This window comes from Odocoileus virginianus, chromosome 5, assembly GCF_023699985.2.
Source record: "Odocoileus virginianus isolate 20LAN1187 ecotype Illinois chromosome 5, Ovbor_1.2, whole genome shotgun sequence".
Taxonomy (NCBI): domain Eukaryota; kingdom Metazoa; phylum Chordata; class Mammalia; order Artiodactyla; family Cervidae; genus Odocoileus; species Odocoileus virginianus.
This window is the reverse complement of record NC_069678.1, coordinates 80,394,375-80,421,684: the sequence shown is the minus strand read 5'-3', so window position 1 is coordinate 80,421,684 and position 27,310 is coordinate 80,394,375. Positions and strand designations below refer to the sequence as shown.

Here is a 27,310-nt window from a genome sequence, read left to right as displayed (position 1 = left end):
CCAGGTTGCGCTGCCGCCGCTGTGTCAACAACCACCAGGTCTGGCCACCCCCTGATGGTTCTGACTGCACCTCAGATCTGGCTCAGTGGAACCACAGCACTGATAAGCGGGGGCTCAAGGATGAGGTACTCCAGGCTGCTTGGGATGCTGCCTCCACTGCCATCACCTTTGTCTTCCACCAGCGTTCCCATGAGGAGCAGCGGGGCCTCCACCTTTAACCAGCTGGTCTGGTGTGTAGCTGTTAGAGGAAAGAGATGGGGAGAGGGGACTCCCTGTCCAATAGGGCACTGTTGAATTTTGTTCTCTGAGAGAAAAATCAAGAAGGGCTGCATGATGTTTGCCCAAAATTTATTTTATAAGAAAAACTTTTTGGTTAAAAAAAAGAAAGGAATAAAAGTATGAAAGGGACTGAGGCCTGGAAGCAGCATGGTAAGCCCAGCAGAGGAGAGGCCTGGTAATGGGCACTCCTATACGTCACTAAAGCCTGGGTACCTGCTTGAGAAAGGAAAGCAGGAACCCTGGGGCAGGGAAGGGGATGGGGGCTGTCCTCAGTGACTGATGACCACTGAAACCTCCTGGCCCAGGGTACTGGGTGTGGGAATCCCAGGTGTGGGAATGCCTTTGCTGGGCCCCATCAAGGCCTCCAGGACCTCAGTGCAAGGGAAAAAGGAAAAAAGAGAAAAAAGGTAGCAGAAAGAGACAGAATTGGTGGTTGGGAGTTCTGGGCAGCCCATGCCTCAGCCCCTGCAAGCTGATGGTACTGAGCATGGGCCTATGAGGCATGGGCCCATCACATGGTGCTGACATAATCTGCGAAGGCTTGGGATGAGTCCCATGAGTCGCTAACCACATGGCAGGTGGCCCGGAGCCGCCGGATGGCTTCCCTGGCTGTGACTGCATCCTGGTCCAGCCAGTTCTGGAAGAGGCGCAGGTGACCAAAGGCCCCACGGCCCCAGCGCTCCAGCCGCTTGGCGAACTCCAGAAGCCCATCTGGCTTGATGCAGTTGGAACTGGTAGGGGTAAGGAACAGAAACCCAGGAATCAATTAATCCCCAGTCTGTGTCCCTGCAGTTTTATCCCTTGTCATTCCCCACTCCCACGGGTACCTGATATCCAGCTGACAAAGAGAGGAGGATGAATCTTCTGAGAAAACATCTGCCAGGGCCAGTAGGCCAGCATTCCCTGAGGAGATGGGGAGAAATGCTCATCACCTTTACCCCAGAATAGGAAATAAAGGTATCCCAACCCAATTCTGGCTGGAGAGAAGCTCAGCCTCCTAAAGCCCCAGCACAACTATATCCCAACTTCTGTCTTCCCAGTGGAGAGGTCTGTGCCTTCACCCACTGAGTTTCTAGGTCAGAGGACTGGCTCCTTCCCCCTCCCTCCTCAGGGCCCTGTCCCCACCCAGGCGGTTCCCTGGCAGCCGGAGGCCCTTCAGTGTGGAGTTGCCCTTCATAGCAGCAACCATCTCGGGCAGAAATTGGGCTGGGCGCTTCTCAAACAGACGGCAGAAGGAGAAGGTAATCTCTGTAAAGAAAAATTGGAATAAGTTCTGGTGGCAGCCTGAGGACTGGTGCTGCCCCACCTGCCCCCAGGGCCGTAAAAAGGGTTATAAGCATTTTATAGAGTCCCAGAAGAAGAAAATAATTTGTCCAAACCCTCAAGCAAGGTTGCAACTAAGTCAGGATTCAAACCAGAAACTGAGCCTATGGGGAGACTCTCTAGATGGGACAGTTCTCCATTCACTTCCTTTTATGCAAGGGTGGACATTAGTGACAAGTCTATGAGGGGGGCCTGATAATACATTTATCCCTTCCCACCACCATCATTTCTGTCAGCTAGTGGAAGGTAAGAAAACTTTTAGGTGAGGTACTCTACAAGTGAATAATTTCCCATGTTTAGTTTAAGAAGGGTTAGGTTGGGGACCTTCTACAAGGAAGGTGATGCAGGTTCTATAATTTTATAGTTATGAGGATGTAAGACTAAGAACAGAACAGTGGCTTGTTGACTCAGTGAGACTGTGGCAATTCTGCAGTGAGGACCAATGAGTCTCTGGGTTCTAGATGAAGAACTTACCTTGAAGAGTCAGATTCTGTAGCAAAAAGAGCACCTCACTCTGACAGTCAGCCAGATTCATGTCGTGGAAGCTCAGCCTCTTTAGGGTTAGGTTGTACTCTGGATTGGGAGAAAGTTCATGGACCTTAGCTTTCCCAAAGAACAAAGTCCCCTTCTATTCTTCCCTTTATCATTCTAGCTGGATCATACCTTTGAGTGTCTGCAACACAAGCCCAAAATCTTGGGGAGATGCAAAGGTGGCACTATCCAGGGACAGTTGCTGCAGAGAACCTGAGGCCTTCAGTACAGAGCAAAGCAGTGGGGCTGGCTGGGCTCCCCGTGGAAATCCCATCTCCAGCTGTTCCAGGCAGTTTTCTGGATATGGTAGGAAGAGAAGATTCCAGCTGGTTGTATCTACTTCACTCCCATTGCAGGTCTCATCCTGTCCTTAAGGGATTCACTGAAAAATCATTTATTCATCTACTTGTCCTTGAGTACCTATATATGCTGGGCAGTATGCTAATACACAGTTTAGTCCTTGCCCGTTATAACAGTGCTTTTAATCCAAGACTACTCAGACACAAGAATAATAAGAGTATGCAGAATGGTGGGCTCAAGTGGCACTAGTGGTAGAGAACCTGCCTGGCAATACAGGAGACATAAGAGACGTGGGTTTGATCCCAGAATTGGGAAAATCCCCTGGAGAAGGAAATGGCTACCTACTCCAGTATTTTTGCCTGGAGAATCCCATGGACACAGGAGCCTGGTAGGCTGCAGTCCATGGGAGTCACAAAGAATCAGACACAACTGAAGTGACTTAGCACATGCAAAATGGTAGAATATGAAACACATAGGAACTAAGGGAACATATAGCATGGGGACCCATCAGTTTGGTCAGTTCGGTTCTTGGTTCAGACCCCTTTCTGGAGTGGATGTGCCAGTGACTCCCTATTAGGCTAGTGTTGGTCTGAGATCTGTCCAACCCATGGTTATCTTTAAAACTGAAATTCACTCAGTCGTGTCCAGGTCTTTGTGACCCCATGGACTCTACAGTCCATGGAATTCTCCAGGCCAGAATACTGGAGTGGGTAGCCTTCGCTTCTCCAGGGGATCTTCCCAACCCAGGGATCAAACCCAGGTCTCCTACATTGCAGGAGGATTCTTGACCAGCTGAACCAGCAGGCTCTAAAGGGAACAGATTATAGATAAGCCAGGAATGTGGTGGTTTAGAGGCCTGGATTAGAAATGTTTTGCCTGGCCCAAACAAATACACCTGCACATTTGTGAGGAAATATACACACACAATGAATGCTTCACCTGGTATCTCCTCATCCCCAATTATGTTGCTAGGGGGCCCTGCATTCCCAGGCACAGCTGGGTTGTCCCTCTGGCTGGGGTGGTCCACACGGATAGAGAGGACCCGCAGCAGGGGCAGGGCTCGCACAATGGCACGTGTCAGCTCCAGGATGGGCAATGGTGAGAACAGGTCACTGAGATGCAGGGCACGGAGGCGGCATCCAGCCTGGCCTGACAGGGCCCGCAGGCTGTCCAGCAGACGGAAGATATTAGAGCCCAGGCCTATGGCAGGAAAGACATTAGATCAATCGTGGGAGTTACATCAGGGATAACATTCAGAGGCAACTTTAGATATTTCTATTGATTAAACTATCAAATCTTCAGATAAGATTATTTTCAGTGATTCTCGATTATTCATCCATTGTCTTGCTTTTTCCTCAGGTAACCAGCCGACTGGTGTCTACTCTACTGAGTCATGCCCTCAAGCATCAGTCAGGCCAGAGTCACAAAACATGATAGAATGTGTGGCAGCTTGTGGCTGCTAGCTGAATGATGGGCCTAGGAAACAGCAGAGACCTCTGGACTTTTTGTAGGTCATGGGTAACATCTAAAACTAAGCTGGAGAATGACAATGATCCAATAGGGAATACTTTAAAAGCGTCATTGGGTAGGAATGGGGCAGAAAACTATATCCCACAGAAGGGAGTAGGATCAAGAAAGGTTAGGGTAATTAATGCCACAAAGCAAGTAATTCTGTGGAAGCTACACCTTTATCTCTGGACTGAGCAGTCTCCTGTTGAGTCATTTAACTAAACCTTAACTAGCCCTTGGTAAAACCGTTGTTTTTTTTTTTTGCTAGACAAGTCATGAGCAGCAGATCTTGTTCCTACCTGCTAACAAAAGCATGTGATGGGAACTGGGGAAATAGAGTACTGTGAAAAAATAAAAGGATGGGTACTTAACACCCAGGCTAGCTTACATCAGTAAAGACTTTCCAGGAAGGTCCTAAACATAAAAGAGGCTAAAAGGCAGAAGAAGAGTGACTGGCAGAGTGAACTTGGCATATATCAAGACCTGAAGGAGAAAGCAGCAGGTTCTAAGAACTGAAAAATTCTCAATGTGGCTGGTATATGAAGTATAAGGGAGGGAAGTATTCAACTATAGAGGTGAGCAGGGGTAAGAACATGAATGACCCTGTAAGTAAAACTTAAGTAGGTGACAAGAAGCCACTGAGTTTTTAGATGAATGAATGACCGATTTGCACATTGAAATTACTTGGATTGTGGCATAAACAACTATGGTGAGTATGGAGGAACTGCTGAAATGATGAATCCAGGTGAGAAGTAATGATGTGAATCAGATGTGGAGATAAGTGATTCTGAGAGGTTATAAAGATACAACTTGTATCTTTAATATATGTGGAGTAAGAGATGTATCTTTATGTGGAGTAAGAATCCAGGTTTCTTTTGGGCAACTGAATCATCTGTGATGTCACTGAGAACAGAAGGAAGAGGATCCGTTCAGCTTGGGGAATGTGTTTTATAAATACTGTGATTCCTAGTTGTCAGATGGAAAAACTGGTCTGGAGTTAAGATATGTGCTAATGTCAAAATGGAGGTGTCTTCACTATGGTTGGCCTTTGAAATCAAGGAAATGGACAAAATTGTCCAGGAAACACGTAAAGTGGGAGAGCTTTGAGAAACTCTGAATATTAAAGCAAATACTGTCCAGAAAGGGAGAAAAAGTCAGGAAATTTTGAGGTAGTAGAAGTGAGACTTACATGAAGAAGAAAATGCAGAATCAAGAATATGAGGACTAGAAAGTATATACTGGACTTAGCAACATGGATAACCTTGGTCACAATGCAGTAGAGGGAGTGTAAGCAAGCCTGAAGTGGCTGTGAGTAGAAGAAAGCACAGATGACTCTTAAGGTTGTCTGTGAAGGTCAGGAGAGAATAGGACAGTAGTTCATAAGTAGAACATATGGAGGAGGTATGGTGGTAGTTTTTGGTGGATACCTGATCCAGAGAAGAGAGGCAGCATTAAGTGGTTAGTGCTTTAAAAGCATGAATCCTGGAGCCAAGTTACCTGGGTTTGACTTATCCTGGGCAAGTCACTGTAAAGTGACCCTTGTAAGCTTCACAACTGTAAGGATTAAACCAGTTAATAAAGAATATTTAAAGTATGCCAGGCATGTAATAGGCAGTATATAAAAGTTCTTATTAAGGCATTTGAAAAACAAGCTTTCCTAGGGAGGTGAGTGTATGGATCTGGAGCACAAGCAGATGAATTAGCCTTAGACAGGACAGCCATTTATCCCATTGTGATGAAAAGAGTGCAAATGCATAAGTTTATAGGTTGGTTAACAAGTTGAAGGAGTTCATGTGTGATGGCTTCTATTTTCTCTGAAGCAGGTGAGTTTTGCTAGGAAAGGAAAAGAGGAAAGGATTTGGGAGTAGGAATGGAGCTAACATTGCAAACAGGGTTCATATGAGCTTGATGACCAGGAATGTATATAGTGCACCAATCTGCAATTGTGTGACTTCAGCAGCATTCAGCAACGGGCAGATTCCTGGGTTTAGTAAGAACTGAAGTTTGGCTAGCTGGGCACAACAAGGTGGGCAAGAACTGAGGACTGTTAGGTTGCTGGTCTGATCTTTAAAAAAAAAAAGTGTCCCACACCTTTTTGTACAGCTCCTTTGATATGATAGGTAAGATCCAATCTCAGCCCTCTCCTTGGGCCTATATGTTATATTTTCCCACCTGCCCTTGGTTAGCCTACTATATCTAAAGTAGACTCTTAAGATTCTCACTGCTCCTCAGGAACCCCTGCTTCCAACTAGATCAAGCCATAGTAGCACTGAGTCTGCCACTAAGTCTCCTCCCTGAGGTGGGTAGGGCCACTCCTCTGGCTTCCTGATCATAGCCCCTCTTCCCCCCAACAGGGTTGGGCACAGCTGGTGCTGCTGGGAGACCAAATCTCAGCCCTCCAGGGCACTCACCATTATAGGAGAGTGTGAGGCTCTCCAGAGACACCCAGGAGCTCAGCAGGTGGCACAGTGTCAGAGCCGCCTCTGTGGAGAGTGGAACTGTGAAAAGCTCCAAGGTGGAAATGCTGCGGAATCGTTGGGAGGCTTCCAATGCTGGAAGCCCCAGGCAGCTGGGATCTGATCCATCCAAAGCTCCACAAGCCACTTCCCCAATCTCCATCTCTTCCCCATCCTCTTTCTCACCCGCCACAATGAAAACAAAGTCATACAGGTCTTCAGATTCTGCGCCACACCCCTGACGGGTGCGAGCACCCTTCTTCCCTGCAGCTCGCTTAAAACGCTTTAGGGGTTTAGGCTGTGGGGCTGAGCTGGCTGGAGCCCGTTTAGATGAGGATGTGGAAGAAGAAGCAGAGGCAGAGGAGGTGGTAGCTGGAGCAGAGGGTGGGCGTCTGGTGCCAGGAGCCTCATGGGAGGCGGCTGGAGGGAGTGGCTCCCTCTTATTAGAGTCTGTGCCGCCTGCTGTCAGGCTCTCCTGTGTGCTCCGGCGTGTTACCCGAGTGGCAGGTGAAGCTCTGGCCGTCTGCTTGGCTTCACTCTTACGCCGGGAGGCCATCAGAGCTGCAGCACATCGCTCAGCAGCATCTCGGCGAGGCCGGCGTGAGCCCAGCAAAAGGGACCCTTCATCTCGGGATGGGGCCCGGCCTCGGGAGGCCTCTCCACAGAGGCGGCAGGGCGGACCACCAGGGCCTGGCTGCCAGAAGCCAGCACTCATGGTGAGGATAAGAATGAAAAGGGCTGACTCGGGCACAGGCCAGGAGTACAGTGACACCTGGTTGACAGCCCCATGGTGAATAAGCTGATGTAACAGCTGCCTAAGTGACTGCTGAGCAGCCACATCGGAGAACAGCAAGTGGCGGAACTTAAGGGTGTGCAGGGAACTGGCCAGGGTCTCCAGAACCCTGCGGTTGGGCTCGGCCACCAGCTCAGTTGCACCCTGCAGCATGTTGCAGATGGTGAGCTGCCGGACGTGGCGGGAACTATGCAGGAGAGGTGAGAAGCGCTGGTCACAAAGACGCCTGTCAGAAGACACATCAATGGTCCCACGTAGAACATGGGAAAAAAAGGCCTCCATAAACTTGGCTCGCCAACAGGTCACGCTCTGAAAAGCAAAGAACATTCCAGACAGCTGTGATACTAAGTGCTACCCATAGGATCCAGTTTCCTTTCTTCCAATAGCTAGCTATTTACTAAGCCAGGTAATGTTCTAAATAACATGCAAGTTCATTTAATCACATCTTTGAGGTATATATTACTATTAGATCCAATTTATAGGTAAGAAAAACAAGACACAAATGTTATTGCCTGTGGTTACATAATTAAGCTGTAGGATTAAGATTTGAAACCCAGGAGGGAATTCCTTGGCGGTTCAGTGGTTAGGACTCTGAGCTTTCACTGCTAGTGGCCCAGGTTCAATCCCTGGTTGGGAAGTAAGAATTCCACAAGCTGTGTGGTGCAGCAAAAAACAAAACCTGAAACAAGGAAATTTGGTTCCAGAGACAATTTTGCCAAAATGTCTCTCAAGTGAAATACTTCTGTAAGTTGTTTCACATTTGTTTTTAGCATCTGATCCTACCTTTTCATTCTTATCATTGCCACCTTTGTTCAGCCCCTTATTACCTAACACCTGGTACTTCATTAGCTTCCTGATTGCTCTCCTTGTTTCCCTTCCCAAACTTTTGCACAAGTCCATTGGGTTAATCTTTGTAATCAAAAATAACTCTGATTATACTATTCTCCAATACCCCTATTGAACCCCACTGCCAAGGGCATCAGGGCAGCAGCACATTTGAAGTTCCTCAAAAGCCTGGCAGGGAAAGCTGTCCACAATATGGCCTCTGCCTACCTGAGAAGCTGTATCTCTCACTTGCTCATGAAAGCTCTGCTTTGGCAAAACTGGTCACCTCACGGACCCAAACCTGCCTTTGTCCTTTCCTACATCTGCCAGAAATGGTCTCCACTGCCTGGTCAAACAGACTCCCTGAAAGGACCTATCAACATTTTGCTCTTTGAGGCTGTTCATTTCTCCCTAAGGTTGTAGATCTCACTGACTGCCCCCCCTTACTACTCCACCTCCTACTTCTTTTGGAACTCATACTCGACTATTCATGTCTTTTGGTAATGGTAACAATGGTAAATATGTCTCATGGTGTTGTCACTCTGCCTGTGTACATCATGTCTCATCCCAACCAGATTAGAAATTCCTGGAGAGGAGGGACCAAGTCTTAGTTTTCTCCAAGGCAATACCTAGATGGATAGGAGGTTTCACCAGGCTATTCTGATACATTTAGGAGAACTCTGAACACAAGTGATTTTTAACCTTTGGAATACATCAAACTTACTGTGGACTTTTTCTCCAAAATTCATATGCCATGTACCCAGACTTGGGGATTACATCTGAGGTAAGATCCAAGCATCTTTATTTTCAAATCTCTCCCCAGATGATTCTGATGTATATAACAGATTAGAAACTACTACCTACCTCAAAAGGACCTGCCAACCTCAAAAGGCAAATACTTCTCTAAATCCCCATTCTCTCCTAAGGTGCATAGAAAGTCTGATGACAAAAGTGCCAGCTCTGCCGCATACTCAACCTCTTCGAACCTCTTCATTTGTAAAATGTGGATATCACCTTCACAGGTTTGTTGTAGAGATCAAATGAGACAGTGTAAGTGTAAATTAAAGCACTTTATAAACTTTTACAGTTTATAATACAAAATGTAACTTTACTGTTAATGATAATTACTCTACATGGGAAATGGACTTCATGGAGGCAAAGCCTGTTAAGCAGGGTGCTTATTCAGCCTGAAGCAAAGGTAGTAGGGGCCTGAGGTTCCTCAAATCTAAAAATAAGACACTTCTTTTGGCTTCTACCCTACCTCCATGCATTCCTCCTACCAGATTGACCCTCAAAAGAGGTTCTTGTCAGGAGCTAGGCTCCTATTCTCAGGCAAAAGTGTCATTCCCTTTGCTTGAGCTGTTGCCTGAGAGTGCTGTAATAATCAGGATTGACTTCATGTTTGAGCTAACTGGATGGCAGCAATAAGAAAGACCCCTTAGCAGCAGTGTGGGGGCACGAGGGGAGCAGGAAAAAAATATCTGGCATCCAAATCTCTACTTAGCCTTAATGGAAGTAAAGAATGTATTCCTGAGTCCTTCAATCCATCCTCACTCAACACATTTTTCACATATTTGCTGGCCCACACAGTCTTGAAAGATAACTTGCAGGTAATCCTAGCAAGGTTTCAACTTCACAAGTGAAGTAGATGGGTTACTATGAGATCTGGGTCTAAGATAACGGACAAATGTGAAAATCAAGGTGTAAGTTTCCAACTATAAGGCATGTGTAATATGAACTTTAGATAACTAAATACTTGGGTTTTTCAGACATTTTATTGGTTCATGAAGACAATGGGAGAGAATACTTGAAATTGGAACACCTCAGGCCTGTGATAACCAGTGAAAGCAACATGACAATGTGATTAAGAGCATGTGCTCCAGAGCCTGGCTGCCACAACTGGATAGGTCTGCCATTCACAGACTGAAACTTCAGGCAAATCACTTTTCCTGTTTGTTTCATCATATATAAACAGGAAGATAACTATACCTACATGATAGAATTATGAAAATCAAATGTGTAAAATTAGCTGATGACTATCAATGGGTCCTTTTTGATGAATTAATGCATAAGTAGATAGCAACTCACTGTCACACGTCATCAAAAAGGTGAAGTGGCATTTGCTTACCAACACAACTAATCCTTAGCCCATCCACAATGGGCTGGTAGCTCAGGTACTGGTCAGGAAGAAATGTGTGTACAAACCAGGGAGAGCTAAATATTTTCTTGTATTAAACTTTTAGAGCCATACTCAAACTATACTGTCCATTGTTTTTCTGATAACAGGAATAGTTTATGGAAGCAAATAAAAAATCATGTGTAAACAAACTTTTTGGAGTGTATATGTGACAAGCCATAGGTATTTGTGTTTGTAACACTGAGACAATTCTGAACATTTTCGAATTCTGGGCTTTAAAAAAAAAAAAAAGATTATACTACCACGTCATTAAACATTTTTACCACTATGTACTTAACTATTTCTAAAATGACTTTATTAATATTTTGAAAATATGAATGTACTATGTTTAATAATTTCTATATTATTGAATATTTAAATTGTTTATAACTTTTTATATTAAACTTTGCTATAATGAACATCTGGAAATAAATCATGAGTATCTCAGTTTTTATATACCATAAAATATAATTTTAGTTGAAGAATTTGAGCATTTTTTAAAAGACTCTTGACAGTTATCACCAGATTACCCACCAAGAAAGTTTTAGTATTTCTGCTCCCACCAATAACATATTAAAAACGCAAGTTCTGCCCACCCCTGGAATTATCTTTTAAAGAGGTATAATTTTACTTTCCCATTTTTTATTATTAATGAAATTGAACATTTTTTTACTTTATTGGAAATTTTTGTATACTTTGTGACTTATCCAAATCTTTATTCATTTTATTTTACTGTTTGCCTTTGTCTTATTCTGTATCCTTTTATTTTGCAAATATTGGTGCAAACATTCATAATTTCCTAGTTTATGCACCTTTTAAATTGTGTTTGGGCTTCCCTGGTGGCTCAGACCGATAAAGAATCTGCCTGCAAAGACCTGGGTTCCATCCCTGGGTTGGGAAGATGTTCTGGAGAAGGAAATGGCAACCCACTCCAGTATTCTTGGCCTGCAGAATCTTTCACTAAATTGTGTTTATAGTGTTGGCATTTTATGTGGCCAAATGTGTCTCTCTCTCTCTCTCTCTCTCTATATATATATATATATATATATATATTTATTTTGTTCTACCCATTTACTAGTACTCTCTACCCTGAGACTAGATAACCAGTCACCTTTATTTTTAAAAATTGTTTTGTGCTTTTACTTTTTACAAAGTAATCTTATATAGAAATTGAGTATACTGTAAAGTGAAGCTCTTTTTTTTTTTACATTTTAAATTTATCTTTTAATTGAAGGACAATTGCTTTACAGAATTGTGTTGGTTTCTGCCAAACAAGACTGTTAACTTTATTTTTTCCAAATGGTTAACCAGTTACTAGAGAACAATTTATTGAATAATCCTTTATTTCCTCATTGCTTTGTTTCCAGAATCTCTCTCTTATTCTACAAATCTCTTAATATACACAAATACTAGTACTACACAGTTTGAAATATTATTGCTTTATAGTAGGGCTATGTCTATCTTGCTCACCACTGTATACTTAGAACCCAGTATAGTGCCTAGAACTATACAGTCACTCAACTGTTTGATTATGAAGTGAAGGTTACTGTTATGCAAAAGTGGGAAGTGGAAGATGACACCCTCTGGAATGGATATGTTCCAAGTTAAGACCTTTATGTAGGTGACTGTGAGGCCATCAGGCCTGGGGCTTCCTAAATATTCTGAAATACTGAGACAAGGAAACAGCTAACAAACAGATATTTCTTTCCAGGAAGCTTGAGATAATGGTGGAAAAAGCTTTCTCAGAGAAAGATATTACAATCTCCATCACTTCCTAGTCAACCATACTACTTGGGAAACACTGTGACAAAGTGAGTCATATTTCTTTAAAGACTGCAGAAAGCTATTTCCATTCTCTAACATTCTTGTGTCCACTTCTCTTCCTCTTAAGGCCTAAATCCTGTACATATGCCTGATAATTTCACTGGGCCTCAGTGTCTGTGCTGAACTCCAGGGACTGCAACTAGATCTGGAAGTGGGAAGCTAAAGGATATGGAGCTGAATGTTACTGAACCTAGTGTATACTTACAAAATAAATCTGCAGTTCCTGATAAGAGCGTGTTATCTTGTCATTTGGCCTCATTCACCATGTATCGCCCAATTCAAATGATTACTTCCTAAGAAGACTTTCTTGTTCTCTTTTCCTTTAACCTCCTTGCTACACTCAGTCATACGACTTGCCCTGCCATACATGATGTATTTGTTTGTAGATTTCCCCAGTAAACTGATAGTTTCTCAAGACTAGGGATTATGTCTATACTTAAAATATTTAGCATAAGACATGGTATGTGGTAAGCTGGAGTAAATATTTATTGAACTTAGTCTGTCCTGTCAACTGATTATGCAGCAGCAAGAGATGAGAGCTCTGGTGAGTTATATCTGAACCAATGAATAATAGAATCTTAGGGCTAAGAGGAGTCCTAAAAGTCATCTTGTCCAACATCTCCAACAATGCTGAATTTCTTTTATAATACCCTTGGGTCAGGTGGTTATCTAGACCCTATTAAACACTTAGTGATGGGAAGCTTGTTACTTCTGGAATTAGCTTGTTTCATCACCAATAAGCTCACAGTTTAAAAATTCTACATTCAGCTTAGCAAAAGTTTGTCTTCCTTTAGCTTCCACCCAGAACAAACCTATTAATCCCTCTTTCAGATATTTCAAGACAGTTCATACTGCTCAAGTCTTCTCTTTTTCAGGAAAAACATCTCCAGTCTTCCAAATGTGACTCACATGATGTGGCTTTGACTTCTTTCTCCATACTCCAGGGATAGCCTGACCACTGCAGAGTCAAGCAGGTTTATCATCCCCTGTGTCCTTCAGTCTACATTATAGTTACATTAGTTCACACAGTTCAGGATACAGTCATTATATGAGTGGCTTCAGCACACTGTAGACTAAACCCCCTTAATCTTTTTAATACTAGCTGCTGCTAAGCCAGACTCCTCCACCCACTACCCTGAGGTCATGAAATTGGAATTTTCTAGACTCAAGAGTTAAGTTTATTCTGTTCAATTTCATCCTGTTAGGTTTGACCATTGTTCCAGCCCTATCAAGACCTGAATCCAGGTTCTGCCGTCCAACATGATCACTATCTTTCCCTGTTTTATGTCACCTGCAAACATGGTGAACAAGCAAGTCAGTGACAAATGTTTAACAGGAAAGAACTTTGTGACAAGCCATTGGAGCCCCCTTCTCAAATTCATTCCATGCCTGCCCCTGCACTTTACCGGTACCCAGCTTGTGTTTGTGTGCTATTCCTGCTTTCACCATGCAAAGTCAGGCCAGAGTTCTACCTGGTGCCTTAACTTACTTCCAAACTGGAAGGCCTTGTCTTCATCAGCTCATCCCATAGTCGGCGCCAAATGGCCTGAGTGGAGAGACCTGTAGAGAGAAACATCCCATTTACTTGGCTGCTCCTTGGTCTCCATGACTGAAGTACATCAGCCTTTTAATGTCCTTTTCTAGGTTCACAGGAGAAATACGGCAGACAGGTAAAGAGCACTGGCTCTAAAGACAGACTGTTTGGGTTTAAATATCAGCAAACCATAGTCTAGCTGTGTGACCTTGAGCAAGTTACTTAATTTTTCTGTACCTCAGTTTCATTATCTACAAAATGCAGTTAATAATGATTTTGCAGAATTGATGAAAATATTAAATAAGTTTCTCCAGATAGACAGCCTAAGACAGTGCTTGAGACAAGGATGAATGATAGCTGTTAACATGTATTAAACAAGGAGCTTAGGAGGTAGTCTGATAAAACAGAAAAACTAAAATTTCAAAAGATCTGGGCTCGGGAATTCCCTGGCAGTCCAGTGGTTAGGACTTGGTGCTTTCACTGCCAGGGCCTGAGTTCAATCTCTTGTTGGGAAACTAAGATCCCTCAAGCCATGAGGTAAGACCAAAAAAGCCCAAAACAAAAGATCTGTGTTCTACCTGGCTTTGCTCTTAATTGTGGTGTGCCTGTGGTTTCATTTTTATTAGTATAATGGGGGTCAGATACTTGTTTTGTGTTTCACAGGACATTGAGAAATTAGATAGGAAAATAGATGTGAGGGTACTTTTTGAAAAGCATGAAGTTCTATGCAGGTATCAAGTGTCATATTTACCTGAAGAACATTATGGTGCCTTGCTTACAATCACTGAGAAAGAGACAGAAAAACACTCACCTTTCTTGAGGGCAGTTTCCTCAATCCTCTCCAAGTAATATATATTGAGCAGAGGTAAGATGCTTTGAAGTATTGGGCCTGGGAGGGCTACAAAAACCAAACACAAAATTTACTTTTTTCTCCCAGGGTTGCAAGCATTATTTATTCTATTGGAAAGGAAAACAGAAAGACAGACTTCTCATTTGACAAGTAGAACCTTTAGAAGCTAACCTAAGTCTAAATCAAACTCTGGTCCACGTATCTTCAGACACTTAGTTCACAGCGGGAATTTCAGAGGCATGCACATCTTCAAGGGTGAGATAATCCCACAAAGCAAGCAGATGGGCTCATTTAGGAGCTGGCAGTTCACTTCTGCCCAAGCATAATCTGCCCAAGCATAATGAACCATTCTGCATTTAAAAGGTCCTATTGAATATGTGTGATTAAAAAAAGTCCTTTATAATATGAGCCCTACTAACTTCTCCAGCTCCCTGCTTTGCCCCCTATACTTCAGTCATACTAAACTACCTTTTTTCATTTATCTATCTCCCTGCTTTCTGCCTTTGTTATGCTGTTCTCTCCACCAGGAATGTTCTTGCCATTTTCAGCATATCAACTACTCATCTTTCATGTATCACATGCCCTTTACTAAGCCTTTCCTGAATTCCCTTCTCACTCTTCCAGACTGGCCACTTCCATCCTTTGGGCTCCCATTGTACCCTGAACTAGCACTTTCCTATGAAGAATAGAAATAATTAGGTTCTATACTCTTAATTCAATATATCTTAAAAACAAAACTCGTTCCTGCTAACTTCCCTAGATCTGAGAGGCATTACAATATTGTGGCTAAATGGTATAGTCTCTAGAATTGGACAAAACTGGGTGAAATCCTGATTGCATCACTTAGTTAATTATGAATTCATGGACAAATTAATGTCTTTGAGCCTCAATTTCCTTAATTTTAAAATGGAGATAATAATAACTACCTCTTAAGATGGTTGTGAAAATTAAAGAAGACCATACTTGTAGACTCGAAGAGACCAGACTTGAAGACTGTACCTGGCCATAATTTCACAAAACTTTAGCTATTATTATTCCTATTTTGTCAAAAGTTTCTCTGTCCTGCCAAGAAAAAGTTTCAAGATCTTGATACCTAAGGAAATTCTTTTAAAACTTACATCCCAGGATCTTTTATCCTTACTTGTGCAGTAACTGAATCCTGATATCCAGCTTAGTATAATTCTTTGTACATAGTAGGTACTCAGTGTACCCTCTGAAGAAAAGTATTAATTCTGTATGCTAATATACTAATGAAATCTTTCTACTGCATTCAAGATAAAGTGCAAGTTCCATATACTGGCATTCAAGGTGTAACATACCTATTCTATTCCTCATTATATCCTTTCCTGCTGCCTCTACTCATTTTCGCCTTCTCTCTCCCTACACAAAGAAATGCTAGTGCACTACTTCCAGGAAGGCTTTCTTGGCTGTTAGCCCACACTGAGACCTTGCTCCAAAATAGCACTGCTAGCAGGCCTCTTACTTCACCCTTCTAAGAGGCCTAACTTGATTCAGCTGTTTCTGTGTGACTGTCCACCTGGGCAAGGCCCATGGGAGCTCTTCCTCCTCTGTGCCTCCAATATGCTTCTCTCTGCATAGCCATCCTCTTTCACAGAGATTCTCATCCCTATTATTCACAAACTCTTCTCTACCTTTCCTCATCTTCCTAAGCCAGGCTCTTCCTTACTTCTTTCTGTGTGTGTATGTCAGTTGTGTCCAACTCTGCAACCCCATGGACTGTAGCCCACCAAGGTCCTCTGTCCACAGAATTTTCCAGACAAGAATACTGGAGTGGGTTGCCATTTTCTCCACCAGGGGATCTACCCGACCCAGAGATCGAACCTGAGTCTCTTGCTTCTTTCTATCTCATATCTTTAATGCTTTGCTGTCCCAACTTGGGAACTTCACCCTCAGTCCTAGTCCCTCTTAGTCAGGTTTAGCATTCTAGAAGCTCTGGGCTGACACAGCCAGATCCACTGTATCTTCTTCCAAATTCCCCAGGACTTTTCTGTCTCCTGCCCAGCTCCACTGGGACTTTTCTCCCATTCCTCCGGTCAGCCTGACCCTATTCTTTTTAGTTGTTGGTCCAGGGCCTCCACAATCCTCTCCCCCTCACCAGGCCTGAGGACTGCTAAGTCTTCCCTCACCAGACAAGACATTTGGGCTTCTTTAGGAAGGGTGCCCCACCCCCACTTCACCAAAGGCCTTCCTACATCCTTGAACCTCCTTAACCACTCCACAGCTTTGGGGCTTATTCCTGAAGGTCCAGCTCCCCAAACTTCAGGGTCTTTTCTCCACATTGGCCTCTTCAGGGTGTAATCCAAATCCCCCATCCCAGGAATGAGCCCTGACTCCTGACCTTATGGGAGGCCTTCCTCAGGCCTTCCTCCAGGCAAAGACACCACCACACCCGCTGAGGCCTACAGTAGACCCTCTCACCGCCAGGGCCTAGGGCCTCCTCTCTTGCCATCCCCTCCCCCGTCCCGGGGCCTTCGGCTCGGCCTGGCCTGGCCTGGCCTGGCCTGGGATCTCCTCACCCAACTTCAGCCCAGGCCTCCGGCCCCACCCCCTCGCACCAGCAGTCTGTCAGGCCCAAGGCCTCCTCGGCCCAGGCAGGCAGGCCTACCCCAGAGCTCTCACTTTCCTCTCTTTCACACTCACTATCGGTGCCCAGGTCGTCCACCCGCGTTTTCCTCCGCAGATGCCTGGATGCTACCAGCAGTAAGCCACCCCAAGGCCCGGCCTCCTCGCGCCCATCCGCCTGCAGGCCTCCCTCCTCCGTTACTCGGCTTGCCCCGCCGCCGCTGTACTGCCAGGCCCCCCAGACAGTTGACTCACGTCCCAGGCCCTCATCCCAGGGCCCCCGGCCACCCGCCTCTGCTACTCACCCTAGGCGCCCTCAACCCAGGCCGGGCCTCGCGGTCCCGGCCTCTCTCAGGCCCCGGGCCTTCTTTCACTCCACCCAGACCCAGGCCTTCAAGCGGCGCCGCGCCCCCTCCCAGTTCGGGTTCCCCAGGCCCTCGCCGCGCCTGGGGCTTCCGTGGCCCTTCCCGCCTGTCCGTCATTCGCGCCTCAGTCGATTGCCGACCCGCTCCGGGCCTCCCTTCACCCGCTCTCTGGCCCTTCCTCGCCGTTCCGGCCAATCCGAGCGGCCTCCGGCGCTCCGGGCCCTGCCCGTCAGTCAGTCGCTCACTCAGTTTGGCACCCGACGCCCTGGCCGTCAGTCAGTTCGCTCCTTTCAGCCCCGGGCCGTCAGAAAGGCCTCGGCGCCCCGAGACTTTCGGCCTCTCCCGCAGCCCCATCCCCTCACTCTCCAGTCCGCTGGCTGCCCTCGCCCAGCGGCTTGGCCTCCAGAGTCCCGGCCCCCACGGTCTGTCAGGCAGACAGCGGAGGCCGCGCGCCGTCCGTCTGGCTAGGTTGCCCCGGCCTGGCCTCCTGGCCTTAGGCCGGGCCTCCAGGCCTCGGCCCCCGCCCCCAAGTAGCAGTGCCATCCCTGCCCGTCCGTTCGGCATCCGATATTCTGCAGCCCGACCCAGTCCGAGTGTCACTTCGGTGACCAAGGCCCGGCTAGTCAGTCCTGCCTCTTGTCGCCCGGGCTCTGCCCGCTTCACCCCAGACTGGGCCTCCTGGCCTCGCCCCCCGAGCCCCCCAGCCGGGCCGCGGTGCGGGTCCACCTGGCAGTTTGGTCTCCGTCTTTACTCTGGCCAGTCCTGCCAGTCACAGAATTCTTGCTCCGACCCGAAGGTCTGACTTCCAGTGCCCAGAGCTGGGCCTTGCCCCAGGCCTCCTGGCCTCGCCCCCCGCGCCCCCCGGCCGCTGGGCCGCCTCCGTTCGTTGCCAGTGGTAGCCCCTCATCCCGCGACTTACCCCACACCCCGCTTTCCAGAACCCCCATATGGGCGCTCACCGCCCGCCCGCACAGCTCGAACAGGGCGGGGGGAGCGCTGGGGCCCGAGGCCGAGCTCTTCGCTGGCGCCGCCTCCCGGGACGTGGCCTCCATGGTCGTTGCTGCCGCTACCTCACAGAACCAGCAACTCCGGGCGCGCCAGGCCTCGGGCGCCGCCATCTTGGGGAGGTGCGCGAGTCCGTGAGTAGCGGTCTCGGGCTGCCATCTTGAGAAGGTCAGCAGTTAGGACGGTTCCATCGACGATGTGGGGAAGACTGGGAACTGCGTTAAAAGAATATCAAGTATTTATGCATACTTCCCAAGTTTCTTAGAAATCAATAACTCAAATATTCCCCAAGGTCAACATATTTGGGCATAGTGTGGCTAAGGGGATATTCCTTACCAAATCCTTCTCTGGTGCAAATACCAGCTCTCCCTGCCCCCTGCCTCTGGACTGTAGTACATGCCAATCGGAGCGTGTGTTCGCCCCTACGACTAGTCTGCCGCACTTCCGGCCAGATCGCCGGATATCCGCTGAGTGACCCTTACAAGTCCTTTTTGATCCTCAAGTGGAATAGGTGCCGCTGTTGCTGCTTGTGTTGAGTCCAGAACTGCAGCCGGACATGGGGCTAGAGGACGAGCAAAGGATGCTGACCGGGTCCGGAGATCCCAAGGAGGTAAGACTCTCGGGCGACTCGACCTCCTTTCACAGCCCTGAGGCTCAGGACCTGACCCGCCAAAGCACGGGACCCTCTGGGCCCCCGTTTCCCAGTAGAGTTTGCAGGGTTGGGAGAGCTGGTTCCCCGTACCTTTCCCCATAGTTCGTCGGGTGACCTTGGGCAAGTAGGTGAGTAGGCTTTCTCTGGGCTTCGGCTTTCCCTTCTGTGAATGAGATGAAGGTTTAACGAGAACAAAAATGTTTTGTGGACTAAAGTTTTGTAAAAATGAGGCCTGCTTATGTTTTTAGTCAATCAGCTGTTCAGAGCCTCTAGTTTGACGAATTTGGGGAGCAAGCTGCCTCAGCTCGGGTCAGGGATCCTGGTATATTTCCGGGCATCAGGCCTTAGGCTAGTTTCTGTGAAAATGTGATTTCGTTTTCCTTGGGTGGGGGGAAGGGAAAAGTGTCTTTGGGGACAGTGAGTGTGGGGATGTGCGGAATAATTCTGTGATGAGAGAGGGAGCTCTTTCTCAGACTGAGAATGCCAGTTTAATACTAATCATTTATTGGCTGCTTACGATTCCAAGTGCTTTATATGTACTAATTCATTTAAGCCACATAATAGCCCTGTGAGGTATTAGGTAGTCATAGTATTGCCATTTTACATGAGGAAACAAGCATAGAGAGGTTAAATATCTAATCTGAGGACACACAGCTAATAAATCACGGAGCCAGGAATTGAACTCAAACAGCGTGGTTCCAGACAAGGCTTAGCCACAGTGTTACATGGTTTTACAGAAGCCAGCTAGTTTTGTTTCCCATCACATTTCCTATCTTTTGTTCTTTGGTCACTTCCCTGCAGTTGTTCTGGGTTTATGGGTTAAGAATAATTGGGAACTAGTTTATCCCATAATTTTTTCTAGTCTTATTTTCAGAAAAAGGACAAAAAAGAAATGGAGCCAGTCTCAGGAGGTTCAACTGGAAGTATACCAGAAAGTTCAGTAGGGCTCATCACAGCAGTAGATGAGAAAACAAAGTAAACAAGTAGTCAGTTTTATAATGAAAAAATCTGAGGTTATGAAGAACCTATACATCTTACAGGTTGAATCTTTTTATTTAGTGTGACCTTGGTTTTTATCATGGATATGAAGTTTACCTGAAGTAGTCCATATTCAGACTTGTATTTGGATTTGTTTTCTCAAAATATACCATGATACTTTTGACACAAAGTTATCAAAAATGATCAATAAAATAATCAGTGTAGTAACACTGCTAATAGGGAAAGGATATAAAGGTCTTGCTTCTAGGATATTGATTTCTGATTTCTAACTCAGGCAGAATGGGATTTCAGTTTTTTTGAATAACTGTTTTCAGGATGAATTTTTTTTTTTAAGAGCAAGGTTAAGAAATATTGTTTAATGGAAAACTAGACTTGTACATCCTAAGTAATAACTTCACATTTAGAAGACACCTTTGTTAATTTGAGAATAAGCAGCCTGGATTACAGTGAAACCTGCCCTGTCCCTCACTCCCAGTTTTCATAAGCTTTGGTCCCTTCCCTAAAGATCATGGTAGAGAATGGGGCAGATTGTACAAAGTTTTGAAAACACAGTGAGGGATTGTTGAACTATTTTTTTTTTCTCTATATATACCTTTTCTTTCCCTTCCTGCAAACGTGGACATGTACATGCACCAGTGGGCAAATGCTTTACTTTTGACAGGTTGAGTTACTGATCAGGCACTACTATGCCACAGATTCAAGACTGCTCTTCCTCTCAAAGATATTTTTTTTCCCCCATACCCCTTGGAAGAAAAGAAACTGAGGTTGAAATAATAGGTAGGGCCTGATGTTTTTAAGCTTGTGAGTGGAATTGTGTAGAGCTTTGGTGCACTTATATATTGATAGTGTACTTAGAGTCCTGAAAGTTAAGCAAGCCAAAAAGCAGTGACAGAAATTATCTTTAAATTCTGGCTAAAGGAGAGTTTAGGTTTGGCTATTTTCATTTACCCAATTCAAATTCAGTACATAGGAAAAAAATGTTAGCTTTCTACCTAACTTGGTTTGGGAATGTCAGGATTAAATTTAGCTATTTCTGGTACTACTGGTATGTCTCAGAATTTAGAAGAAAATATATTTAAGTTGGGGACTTTCCTGTAGCTCAGATGGTAAAGAATCTGCCTGCAATGCAAGAGATCCGAGTTCGATCCCTGGGTCAGGAAGATCCCCTGGAGAAGGAAATGGCAACCCACTCCACTGTTCTTGCCTGGAGAATTCCCTGGACAGAGGAGCCAGGCAGGCTATAGTCCATGGGATCGCAAAGAGTTGAACACGACTAAGCAGCTAACACACATACACATGCTGATTCCATATGAACAGTTGACAACTTGAATGACTGATTACTTTGGTTGCATTGGGTCTTAGTTGCTGCATTATGGGATAGTCATTGCATGTGGGTTCCAGAGCACGCAGGTGCAGTAGTTGCGGCAGGTGGGCTTAGTTGACCTTGAGCCATGTGGGATCTTATTTCCTCAATCAGGGGGTGAACCTGGATCCCCTGCATTACAAGGTGTGTTCTTAACCACTGGACCACCAGGGAAGTCCCTGAATCTTTTTTTTTTCCCTATAATTAAAATGTTTAATGAGCATAAATATATGACAGACATTATAGATACAGTTAGGTATTACATATAGCATAGTATTTGCAAAATCTATACATTAAAATTGATATGGCAATTTTACTGTGACAGCTGGACTCTATATCAGAAAATGTTTGATTAGTGCTTGTTATTACTAAACTGGGAGCCCCTTAAGGGTCTATTATAATTAATCAAATCATTACAGATACAAAGTGCATAAACTTTTAGAGCATTGTACACACAAGTTTGTTGCTAATGAACATGAGATTCTGTGTTCTTCTTTAAATATACTCAGGACTTGTTTTATTTTTTTTCCATTTATTTTTATTAGTTGGAGGCTAATTACTTTACAGTATTGTAGTGGTTTTTGTCATACATTGACATGAATCAGCCATTCAGGACTTGTTTTAATCAGGTAGGGTAAGGTTACAAGCATGGAGACAACTTTTTTTTTTTTTTAATTTAGACTACTTTATAATTTATTTTAAAATTATTTAAATTGTATAACCTGTAAAGTTGTTTATATCAGTGACCCTGTCTAGTATGATGTCTATTACCCTTCTTCAAAGCATAACCAAGATAGGACAGCTGTTTTTGAATGAAGTTTATTACTATAGTTTCTGACTATATATAGTTATATATAGCGACTGGACTGACTGACTATAGTTCCCAAGAGAAGAGGGCAGGCCATACCACCCAGGGCCACATGGGGAGGTGCCAGAACCAATCAGGAGCAGAAGAAGGACTAGGTGAGGCAGGATAGGCATGTTCTGGCAAGTTTTGTTGTTGTTCAGTCACTCAGTCGTGTCCGACTCTTTGCAACCCCTTGGACTGCAGCATGCCAGGCTTCCTTGTTCTTCACCGTCTTCCCGAGCTTGCTCAAACTCATATCCATTGAGTTGGTGATGCCATCTTGTCCTCTGTCGTCCCTTTCTCTTGCCTTCAATCTTTCCCAGTATCAGGGTCTTTTCCAATGGGTCGCTTCTTCCCATCAGGTGCCCAAAGTATTGGAACATCAGCTTTAGCATCAGCCCTTCCAATGAATATTCAGGCTTGATTTCCTTTAGGATTGACTGGTTTGATCTCCTTGCAGTCTGTTTCCTTGCAGTCCAAGGGACTCTAAACAGTTTCTCCAACACCACAGTTCAAAAGCAACAATTCTTTGGCTCTCAGCCTTCCTTATGGTCTAACTCTCACATCCATACATGACTATTGGAAAAACTATAGCTTTGACTATATAGCAAATTAAGATCTCTGCTTCTTAATGCGCTGTCTAGGTTTGTCATAGCTTTTCTTCAAAGAGTAAGCGTCTTTTAATTTCATGGCTGCAGTCACCATCTTCATTGATTTTGGAGCCCAGGAGAATAAAATCTGTCACTGGTTCCATTGTTTCCCCATCTATTTGCCATGAAGTGATGGGACTGGATGCCATGATCTTCCGTTTTTGAATGCTGAGTTTTAAGCCAACTTTCTCTCTCCTCTTTCACCTTCCTCAAGAGGCTTTTTAGTTCCTCTTCACTTTCTGCCATAAGGGTGGTGTCATTTGCATATCTGAGGTTATTGATATTTCTCCTCATAGTCTTGATTCCAGCTTGTGCTTCATCCAGCCTGGCATTTTGTATAGTGTATGCTGCATATAAGTTAAATAAGCAGAGTGACAATATCCAGCCTTGACATACTGGCAAGTTTAAGCCTGGATAATTTAATAGGCTGTCGACTTTGGGCTAGTCTCTTTTTGTTTGGTACTTAACCTGATGTGATTAGTACAGGGGCAATAATTGGTTTAGTGTAGGAAAGTTATATAAAGGTAGATGGTAAGAAGGGTTTTGGATTGGTTTCTTTGAAATGTGTGCCCCCTGGCAACAAGTTGTTTGCCAACTCTAGAAATTAGGCAGCCCTGGGAGGGGCTGTCTCCAGGATTAGCAAGGCTCCTAAAGTGTTAAAACACCATAAAATACAGAAAATTTTAAAACATGATTAATACTGTCTATCCTGAGTAATTACAACATCAGTATGATTGTGAATATATATGTCATAAAATTGCTGCTGACATTAATTTTGTTTTCATTTTGTAGGAGGAAGAAGAGGAAGAGGAATTAGTGGTAAGAGCTGTCTCAGGTTTGGAACCATCTCAGTAGAAGAAAGTTTTGAGTTTCATGAAACTAAGGGCATTTTAAGGATACTCAACACCTTGGAGAGAATGGGAGTGGAAAAATCCTTTAATACTCCTGTTCAGTGTTTGTGGCATGTGGTCCTGGGAAGCTGAGTCTTTTCTGGGTTTGGGGCTTCTACAGTCATGGTATCAGAGAGCACAGTAGCAACTTGAAGGCCTGGTACTCAACCATGTGCTCTTTGTGGTCTAATAAGGAATTCTAGAAGGAATCTTAAATGATCCTTCTCCATGTTAACATGGCCTTTCTAGGTGGTCGGCTGGGGTGCATAGGCCAGTTGTCCAGTGAGGGGAATTAAAATTCAGACATTATATATCCCAAAATGATGTGATAATAAACAAGGCGGGCCTCTTCTAGATGTCCTTCAAATTTGGCCAGGTTTCCTGTATCACCTTGTTTTTCAGATAGGACTGAGGCTTTCAGTGCATACTGGCAACCCTGGAAGGCAGGAATGTGAAACTTTCCCCTACTACTTAGCATCAGAATTAAATGGGAGACCCCATTCTGCTCTTTCTGGCGGCAGTGTGGCTCTGCTAGCTGGCCTTCTGCACGGTAATTCAGAGGCAGCACCTTGGTTTGGTGGTTGTATTAATGCATGTGGTTTGTGGGTCTCCCGAAATCCCCATTTTGTGTGTTTCTCTCCGAGGATCCTCTAACAACAGTGAGAGAGCAGTGCGAGCAGCTGGAGAAATGTGTGAAGGCTCGGGAGCGGCTAGAGCTCTGTGATCAGCGTGTATCCTCCAGGTCACAGACAGAGGAGGACTGCACAGAGGAGCTCTTTGACTTCTTGCATGCAAGGGACCACTGTGTAAGTCAGCCTAAAGTCCGGAAGGGGAAAGCTTATAGTGGCCAGGGAAGACTTGGTGATGACCACCTTTCTTTCCATCCTAGGAGCAGGACAATGCTGAGCATTTTACATATATTATCTTACATAATCCTCTGATTCACTGAAGATAGATATTCCCATTTTACAGATAAAAAACTGAGGCTCAGAAAAGAGATACGATGTTCCAGTTTACACTGCTAAGCAGTAGGGATACTGGATTCTGTATTTTAAGTACAAAAGGCTATTCTTTAATATATATCCTCCAGTGTGTCTTATACATAATAGTTGGTACAAAAGTTTTTTTTTTTTTTTAAACTTGTTTTTGACTCCCTTACATATGTAACAGTAAGGTATTTTAATAAAGTACAGGGTAGGCAAAGTTTGATATGATTGTTTATGTTTAAATTGGGTGGCTAATAAGCATATGAAAAGATGCCTAACACCATTAGCTCTCAGGGAAATGCAAATCAAAACCACAATGAGATATCCCTTCACATCTCAGGATGGCTATAATAAAAAAAGTATGGGGAGAAATGGGTAAAGGGAGTCGGTAAATAATTCCCCACAAAATAGTTAATGACCTCCACTATCATAATTTATGCTTCAGCAATCCCAATTTAGGTATTTTAATTCTATAATATACAGTGCAAACACACAAATGCACATCACACATATTTGTACACAGCTCCTATAAACACATTCTGACAGTTAAAGAAAATTTTGTTTGGCCATGCCATGCTGCACATTTTGCAGGGTTTCCTGACCAAGGATTGATCCTGTGCGTGCTGCAGTAGAAGCATGGAATTCTAACCAACCACTGGACCCACTGCCAAGGAATTCCCTGGAGTTTTTTTTTTTTTTTTTTTTTAATAAGAACAAAAACCCAACTGAAGTCATACTGTCTAACATGTTTTCTTATACAAGCTAACATTCTTAAACAAAATGAAATCATAATAACATAACACATTTGAAGGAGCATTATATTCCTTTCCATTGATGTATATTCATATTTTTTCCATTCTCTAGTTTATAATTATTCATACAGCTCTTTTTTCAACGTGACTTTAGTGGAAAGAGGGAAAACTTATATACAAAATACTTATATACTGCTTTCTATATCTTAAGAAATAAGTGTTGGTGATGTGGAGAAACTAGAAACCTCATATACACTGCCTATGGGAATGTGTATTGGTACAGCCTTATTGAAAGGTCTGGCAGTTCTTCAAAAGGTTAAACTTAAGAGTTAACATATGACCCAGCAATTCTACTCCTAGGTGTACACCCAAGACAAATGAAAACATCTCTACATAAATTTGTACACAAATACTCATAGCACAGTTGGAAACAATATAAATATCCATTAGCTGATAAATAAAACTTGATGTATCCATATAGAGGAATATTATTTGGCAATAAAAAGAAATAAGTACGTTACTCAAAAAACATGTCTGTTGGTGGGGTGGATAAACAAAGTGTGGTATGTACATACAATGGAATATTATTGAGCCTTAAAATGGAAGGAAACTGATACATGCTACAGCATAGGTGAACCTTGAAAACATGCTAAGTGAAATCAGTCAAACACAAAAGAACAAATTTTCTACTTATATGAGGAACCTAGAGTAGTCCAATTCATTGAGATAGAAAATTGAATGGTAGTTGCCTTTATTTAATGGGTATAGAGTTTTAGTTTGGGAAAATGGAAAAGTTCTGGAGGTTGATGGTTGTAGAACAGTGTGAATTACTTAAGGCCATACAAATGAATTGCTTAAAATTATTAAAATGGTGAATGTTATTTAAATACTCCTTGAGTCAAAACTGGGTTAAGATCAGGGAATGGGATGGGCATGGTTCCCTTCACTGAGTTATAAGCCAGCACAGGAGGCAGAATGGTTAGTAAATTGGTAAATATTTTGGGTAGAACCTTGGGATGCCCTTTACTGAACCTTCTATTTAAAGTTGCTGTCCCCCCCCCCAAAAAAAAATAAAGTTGCTGTTCCTTTCCCCCACCATTTTATTTTCCTCATAGCATTTATCACTACCAGAAGTTATACGTATATTTCTCTCATTGTCTTCTTAAGTTCTATAGGACACAGATAGTGTCTTGTTTACCGTAGTGACTCAGAGTCTAGAATGGTATCTGGCATATAGTAGATGTTTTATAAATATTTGTTGAATTAGTAAGCACTGTGATGGGGAGTCATACGTTTATTTGGGAAAGACAGGAAGGACAGGAGCTTGTTAAAACCTAAATATGTAATTTAGGTTTTAAAGGAAAATTAAAAGATGAAGAAGTGGGAAAGAGATTCCCAGTTAAGAAGAAAGTATTCCAGTAATTGAGGGGAGTTCATTAGGGCTCAAGAAGAGTGTGAGAAGGTGAGTGGTTAGGGAAGAGGCAGTGCTGCTCCAGGTTATGAAGAGCCTTCTAATTCATGACATTAAACATGCCAGTTGATGACATCCTTTTCTTTCCCCCATCTAGGTGGCCCATAAACTGTTTAACAGCTTGAAATAAGTGTGCAGATTTGTTCAACCCAGCCTTCATCACCTGGGCATTGGGATATTTCCTCATGGTTTTGAACATGATGTTTATTTGTGTAACTAAGTTCATGTGAAACTCAAGGATTTTGGCTTAGGCAAGTAATTTCTGTGTAATTATCAGTGATTTCATCTTAATAAAGTCCAATGATCAGCAGTCTTGCCTTCTGTCTTTTTTTTTTTTTAATTTAAAC

At 43.9% G+C, this 27,310-nt stretch overlaps 3 protein-coding genes across 11 annotated transcripts in view; 2 read left to right on the top strand and 1 right to left on the bottom strand.

Annotated features, from left to right (window-relative positions):
• RAD54L (RAD54 like) overlaps nt 1-12,246 on the top strand; it is a 38,924-nt gene extending 26,678 nt beyond the window's left edge. The window contains exons 18-19 of one of the 2 annotated variants that reach the window (XM_020877153.2): nt 5-230; nt 3,793-12,246. In XM_020877153.2, the coding sequence (XP_020732812.1) occupies nt 5-218 (214 nt within the window). In that variant the 3' untranslated portion in view covers nt 219-230; nt 3,793-12,246. Of the gene's footprint in view, nt 1-4; nt 409-3,792 lie in introns of those variants that run through there. The other variant, XM_020877154.2, reaches the window with a different exon arrangement.
• LRRC41 (leucine rich repeat containing 41) lies at nt 332-18,501 on the bottom strand. Of its 3 annotated transcripts, none has more exons than XM_020877150.2 (10): nt 18,268-18,501; nt 14,362-14,448; nt 13,506-13,576; nt 6,354-7,500; nt 3,373-3,633; nt 2,266-2,430; nt 2,077-2,175; nt 1,405-1,527; nt 1,107-1,182; nt 332-1,010 (listed from the first exon to the last, which is right to left on the bottom strand). In XM_020877150.2, exons 1-10 carry the CDS (start codon nt 18,464-18,466, stop codon nt 791-793), a joined length of 2,448 nt encoding a protein of 815 aa, XP_020732809.2. In that variant the 5' UTR covers nt 18,467-18,501; the 3' UTR covers nt 332-790. The 3 variants fall into 3 exon arrangements, with proteins under 3 accessions (XP_020732809.2, XP_020732811.2, XP_070324311.1); XM_020877152.2 differs by lacking the exon at nt 18,268-18,501 and adding an exon at nt 18,075-18,189; XM_070468210.1 differs by lacking the exon at nt 18,268-18,501 and adding an exon at nt 17,289-18,013.
• UQCRH (ubiquinol-cytochrome c reductase hinge protein) lies at nt 16,995-27,273 on the top strand. Of its 6 annotated transcripts, none has more exons than XM_070468213.1 (6): nt 17,014-17,121; nt 18,857-18,963; nt 23,657-23,683; nt 24,157-24,304; nt 24,415-24,560; nt 27,061-27,273. In XM_070468213.1, exons 2-6 carry the CDS (start codon nt 18,910-18,912, stop codon nt 27,091-27,093), a joined length of 408 nt encoding a protein of 135 aa, XP_070324314.1. In that variant the 5' UTR covers nt 17,014-17,121; nt 18,857-18,909; the 3' UTR covers nt 27,094-27,273. The 6 variants fall into 6 exon arrangements, with proteins under 6 accessions (XP_070324318.1, XP_070324314.1, XP_070324315.1 ...); XM_070468214.1 differs by lacking the exon at nt 17,014-17,121 and adding an exon at nt 18,565-18,588; XM_070468217.1 differs by lacking the exon at nt 24,157-24,304 and having other exon boundaries at nt 16,995-17,121.
• The last annotated feature ends 37 nt before the right edge of the window (nt 27,274-27,310 follow it).

Coding starts and splice junctions, on each gene's coding strand:
- LRRC41 (XM_020877150.2), bottom strand. CDS start 18,466: ATGGCGGCGCCCGAGGCCTGGCGCGCCCGGAGTTGCTGGTTCTGTGAG. Junction 14,449..18,267: donor TCTGGAAAGCGGGGTGTGGG/GTAAGTCGCGGG, acceptor TGGTTTTTGTAG/CCCTCCCAGGCCCAATACTT. Junction 7,501..13,505: donor CAAGGCCTTCCAGTTTGGAA/GTAAGTTAAGGC, acceptor TTTGCTTTTCAG/AGCGTGACCTGTTGGCGAGC.
- UQCRH (XM_070468213.1), top strand. CDS start 18,910: ATGGGGCTAGAGGACGAGCAAAGGATGCTGACCGGGTCCGGAGATCCC. Junction 23,684..24,156: donor AAGAGGAAGAGGAATTAGTG/GTAAGAGCTGTC, acceptor CTTGTTTTTCAG/ATAGGACTGAGGCTTTCAGT. Junction 24,561..27,060: donor TGCATGCAAGGGACCACTGT/GTAAGTCAGCCT, acceptor TCCCCCATCTAG/GTGGCCCATAAACTGTTTAA.